The following is a 6,474-nucleotide window of genomic DNA, read 5'->3' on the forward strand; positions in this document are numbered from 1 at the left end:
TGATGTGAAAATCACATTGCAAAACAAATAAGCGTTAAGGTAGCAACATGATTCCCATTTCGGGTATCCCGCCATGACAGGGTGTCAGAACGATCAAGAATTAGTGATGTGGAAAGCATTACGCAAGTTGATTCCCACTTGCACCTTAATCAGTTTCACCGATCAACATTTCTCCTTCAGGTATTTTAATTTTGAAAATTCATTAGCGACTAATTTACACGTCACAATAATTTTAAAAAATGTTAAAATTCCCCCATGTGAAAATATGATGTGAATGTGAGAAAAACACAAGAAGGGGGATTGAATGATGATATATTTTTCTTTCTTTTCTCAAAATCTCTTATCAGATTATGAACTCAAAGTCTAGAATATGATACTTAGTTAAGTGATTACAACGGATAAAACAAGTTCAGGGTTTAGAGAGAGAGAGAGAGAAAGAGAGACACAAGCAGATTTATCCTGGTTCCTCCCACAAATCGAGAGTAGTTTAGTCCCCTTGCATTTTTAAGGAATTTCACTATAATCACAATTTTTTACAAATGCTCAAGCACACAACCAAGAGACTTCCAATGCTCAAACACACAAATTAGAAACTTCTAATGCTCAAGCACACAACAAGAGACTTTAGATGTTCAAGCACTCAGCAAGAGACTTCAAATGCTCAAGCATACAAGCAAGAGACTTCTTACAATTTAACTTACTAAGAAAAGATTGTTTGTTTCTTACACTTGATATACAATCAGATGTATAAACAAAACACAACTGAATAAGACTCTTTAAGACTTAAGAATTTATAAGATATATAAATGATAAGAAATTCTAAGTTAAACATGTGTTTTTTATTTGACTGAGTAACAACTCTTTTATTGTCAATGGTTCGTTAATTTTCTTCAAGTCTTCAGCTCTTTATATAGAGAGATAGAAAAAAAATTGTTGAAGAGAAAAGATAACACAAGTGAATCTTGGAGAAGCTTGATCAGAGACATTGAAATGTTACTTGAACTTAATCACTTTGAAAAGATATTTGAAATTCATTTGCTTCAAGTGGAATTATCCGTTGCATCCAAGTTGTTTGTGAACATTTTTGGTTAAATCTTCAAGTGATCAAAATAAGAAAAATTGATCTCTGAGTCTGAAAGTGACCTATCAGAGTCTCCTTGATCCTAATGTTGACTAACCTCAGAGTCTGATAGTGACTTATTAGTGTCTTCTTGATCCTTGCGTTAACTGACTTCAGAGTTTGAGTCTTCAAAGTCTCAAGTTCTAATTCTTTAGAGTCTGAGTCTTCAGAGACTGGCTTTCTTCAGAATCTGATCTTCAGAAGTTGACCTTTTTCAGAGCCTAAGTCTTTTGAGGTTGACTTTCTTCAGAGTCTGGTCTTTAGAAGTTAACCTTTTTTAGAGTCTGGTCTTTAGAAGTTAACCTTTTTTAGAGTCTGAATCTTCAGAGTCTGGTTCTGATCTTTCAGATTCTGGATCATTTAGCTTCTCTTTAAGTGTTCATTTTTCATATCAGAACTGACTTTATATCAAAAAATTTAGTCTATGATCATGCACACTTGATCATATGTAAGTATAGTCAATTGTTCTTTAAATACTTTATTATCATTAAAATCTTAGAGATATGATATAAACCAATTTTATTCCAACATGATTTTTATTATTTTTTATATTATAAATATTTTCCATCGTGAATATCATGTCGCAATTATCCTTTTTAAAAATGTGTGTTTCACGTGACAAAATCACATTGCTAAAAAGCTTCCACTATCACGCGTCATTTACAAGGAATATCTCACTCTTAATCTTACTATCACGTCTCTATCATATCATTGACTCACATTGAAATGTAAACCTTACGGATCTGTATATTCCGCCATGTCTGAAGTGTTCGCCGTTACACCTAAAGAAATCATTTCTCCTTCATCTCCTATTCTTGGTTCCACTAGTCAAGAGGTAGTTTATTATTATTGGTAATAATATATTATTATTGGTAATGATATAGAGAGTAATGAGTGGTTTTGTACAACCTGGATTTTTGAAGGACAAGAAACCAACTGTTACAATAAGTGTCTAGTTTGAGAACATACAAGAGCGCAACCAGCAATTCTTAACACTGTTTGTCCCTTGATAGTTTTGTCTTTGCTTAACAACAACCGAGTCGTCAATACTAGCAGTCTTAGCATGATCCAAGCATATATCAACATGATTATTGGCATTATGTTCACTAATAGCACATCGAAAATTCTTTTTCAATAATTCCTGCTCAGAAAATAAAAAACCCACAGCCTGTCACAATATTTTGGACGAGTCTTAATTTCCACAAAATCATCCTAGAGTAAATCATCGATTCTTGATTTTCACATTAGTATCTTCTTAGAAACTATAAATGAATCAAACTAATTTTCAGTTCCAAGTGTTGAAAATACTAATAGTACTAGTATCTCTGTATTTTACAACTCACACGCGTTATTAATTATTCCTAGTATTATTTTGACTAATCACACGCTTTAAATTAATGTTAAAAATTAAAGAAACAGTACCTAAAAACCAGAAAGCCATGGATACTTAAAGATTCCTCTTAAGATGTTACAGAACAAACCACGCCGGAACACGCGGTTACTATTATCTCAAATCTCAATCACATGTTTAATACTAAAAACTTCAATTAATTTTAATAATTAAAACAACACATTATTAATATTTCACACAAAAAGTTTCTATAGTTAATGCAAAAAGCTGGCTTCTATGTCCTCACTCGTTCGTGTGCATGTGTCAAGTATGCATATAAATACTACTACAAATTAATGTAACTTCTTCATAAAATTTCTCTACCTCTTTCTTCTTCACAATACTTAGTTAGAACAAAGAAAACTGTTTTAAAAAATGGTAGGTGTTTTTCGTCGTTCAGTTTCGTTTCCAAACAAAAATCCTAACCGTCCATCACAAAAGCCATCAATATCACACCACATAAGATCCATAAGTCTTCCCTGCAGATCTCATCCGTTGATTTCCCAGATCAAGGATGAGATCAACGGTCTCAGATCCTGGACTAATTCTACGAAATCGAATCCATTAACATCCAAAAACCTACCCAACGGCTTAACACTTCTCAAACAAACTCATGAAACTTTTCAAGACATTCTCCAACTTCCGCAAACTCAAGAGTCTCTTCGCTACCACCCTGCTTGGGTCGAGAAGCTTCTAGAGTATTCTCTCCGCTTCATCGACGCTTACGGAATGTTCCAAACGTCGATTTTATCGCTTAAAGAAGAACATTCCTCGGTTCAGATTGCGATAAGGAAACGAGATGAATCAAAGCTAGTTATATATATGAAAAGTAAAAAGAAATTGAGCAAGGAAATAGAGAAGCTAGTTTCTGGAATCCGATGTGTGGATTTCGGTGTTGCGCATCAACAACTGAATGTTCCTGTTTGTTGTTCTTCTTCTTCTACAACGTCGTTGTTATCAGTTGCAGATAGTGTTGAACTTGGAGGTGTGATTGAAGATGTTATGAGATTAACTGTTTCTGTTTCTGTTGCGGTTTTTAACAGCGTAGCAATGTCTTTTGGTTCGAGGAGATTTTCGTGGGTGAAAATGGTGAGAAAAGGTGGGAGTTATAAGGAGTGTGAAGGGATTGAAGAAATTCAGAAGCAATTGAAAGAGGTTGAGAATATTGGGAATTTGAAAAAGAAAGGAGATGAAGAAGTTACATCGGTTTTGAAGAGAATGCGCGATTTAGAAGAATGTATCTGCGGTGTTGAAAGTGTTTGTGAGAAAGTTTTCAGAGCTTTGATCAATTCACGTGTTCTGCTTCTTAATACTCTTACCCAGTCGCACTAGATAGCTTTTTCTTCTTCTTCTTCTTCTTTTGTTCTTTATGTTAATTAAAGATATAACAATATTCTTTTAATGTATTTTTTTACTTATGTAAGTTATCATACATCATACATGCAAACTATACATCGTTCTTTTTCTTTTTTGACATTGATAGTATTGTTAATTTTGTGGTTAAATATGAGATTCTTTGTTTTTATTTTTTTAAAGCTATATTGGATTTTGAATGGTTGAGAAATGAATTTAAGTGACAAGTATATTGAATATATGCATATTACCTCTCTCCTTCCTTAATACATGACATAAATCATAAATTAAATTTAAAAAAAATGATTTTAGTATTAAATTTGTTAATAATTATTTTTTTTAATAAATTTATATCTAAGTAAAAAATTAATTAATATTCAAATATATTATATTAAATTATTTATCATGAATTGCAGAAAAAATAGATATGTTGATAATGTACTTGGAATTTTATAATAATAAAAAAAAAGCTCAATAGATTGCTATATTTAAGCATGAGTTCGAACTTATATGCAACAATGTTAAATTTTTATGAAGATGACTTTTGTTGTCGATTAAAGTCCTTTCTATTTCAAGAGATTAATCTCTAATATAGAGAATACTCGATTTTTAAAAAAGATTGATTATATTTAAGGACAAAGATATTATCTTGTCATAAAAGAATTTATTCTCGAAGATATTACATGAGAGGCACTCTAACTTAATCATTGATTATTATATGAAAAAATAGGAGATACATTGTCATCCAATAAACGATGTGTAGCCCACCAAATCATACTGATAATTTAAAATAATTTGGAAGATTTGGCATATTGATGATTTCTTATTGGACGATCGTGTAAAATTTATTTACATTGACGGTATATGTCCATTAAACTTTTATTATATTTGAGCACACCAATACATCTATACATCTATGATTTGATCTAATTCATTTCTATAAAATCATCTTGTACAATTGAGACTAAGGGTGACAAACGAGAATCGTCACTCTGTTTAGACTCTCTTATTTCTTGGAAAATTAAGAAACAAGATATTGTGTCAATTCTAAAAAAGATAAATATCCCCTATGACATTCACCATTATTGAAATAATTTGACTGCGGTGGCTACATTTTGATATATGTCCCATTTTCAGAATTAACTCTCATGTATTATAATAACAATAGTGTCATTCAAATATCTCAAAACTCATTATTTTATAAACATGATGAATACATTGAGATTGATTGTCACTTCACTCATTACACCATCTTCAACATCAAACAATTCCTCCATCGTTGTTTACAAAAACATATTCCATTAAAGATTTTTGCTTCTTGATTGACAAACTTTCAATATTTCTGTAAATGCATCATGAATTTGAGAGAAGATGATAGAAAATATTATTAGTATATTATTATATATTTACTACACCTTAGTAAGGGGAGTTTGATATTTTATGTCACCTAGCGTCTATATTATATTGTAATTCTTATTCTATAGAATTTTATAATTTTATTGTTAGCTCTTATCTAATTTCTCTAGAATTTTACCTGTGTTTTTCTATATACACTAATCAAGTACTCCTTCCGTTCAGGGCCAGCCCCAGAAGTAGGTCATCAAAGTTATCACGAATTGTAAAATAACAATCATCATATAAACTCAATTGTATTAAATAATCATATAAAAAAAGAAATCCGTGAGATGGAGAGAAAAAATTTCACATTTAAAAATAAAAAATTTGTATCCAAAATAAAATTAGATATTATCTTGATAATAACCTGAGAAATGAAAAGTTAATTATGTGCACTGTTGTTAAGTGTTATCCAATTTGATATAGTATAAAATATATTTATATACAATTTTAAATGAATTACTTAATTATAAAATGAACAATAATCATATAAATTATGAATATTTTTTAGATATAATAATTATAAAATAATTATGTTTTTATTTTAATAAATTTTGTGTTTTAAAAATTCAATATTTTTCTGTGTTATATCTACTTTAAAAAAATAAAATTACGTTATTTGTACTTAAAAAAATAAAATTAGAAAAAAATGGAGAGAAAAAAATTAAAATAAGTGAGAAAGTGTGAGGAAAAAAAAGGGGAGGAAATTCAAAATTTTAAATAAGACAAGAAAATGAAGAGTGAGAAAGTTAAAAGTAAAAAATCCAATAGACCAACAAAAAAGAATAATTTTAATTTTTTTAGTATTTATTAATTATAAATATATCCTTTTGCTAGTAAAATTTTTGAAAAAGAAAAGAATATATTATGGAGTTTATTGAAAGTTTATTTTAATTGATAATAATTGATTAGAAAAAGAGTTATTAATATTATATTAAAATTATAAAATAATTTATAATTTATAATATTTTTTTAGAAAACGTCTTATAATTTGAAAGATACTTTTGACTTATTTATAAGAGAAAGACGATTTTTTTTAATTTATTAAATAATTAATATATTTAGACTATATATATCAAATATATTAATTAGTTAGTATATTTAAAAAATAATTTTTTCTTTTAATAATAAGATGTGAGGAAGTAGTAGTACAATTTAAGAAATTCAATTGCCTTCAACAGATAAATGTGCAAATCATATTTGATATATGACATTT

General features: G+C 29.1%; 1 protein-coding gene across 1 annotated transcript; it reads left to right on the forward strand.

The window, feature by feature from the left end:
* Positions 1 to 2,885: 2,885 nt before the first annotated feature.
* Positions 2,886 to 3,842, forward strand: LOC127078515 (uncharacterized). Its single transcript, XM_051018964.1, has one exon. It carries the CDS (start codon positions 2,886 to 2,888, stop codon positions 3,840 to 3,842), a length of 957 nt encoding a protein of 318 aa, XP_050874921.1.
* The last annotated feature ends 2,632 nt before the right edge of the window (positions 3,843 to 6,474 follow it).

This window comes from Lathyrus oleraceus, chromosome 5 (assembly GCF_024323335.1).
Source record: "Lathyrus oleraceus cultivar Zhongwan6 chromosome 5, CAAS_Psat_ZW6_1.0, whole genome shotgun sequence".
NCBI lineage: Eukaryota > Viridiplantae > Streptophyta > Magnoliopsida > Fabales > Fabaceae > Lathyrus > Lathyrus oleraceus.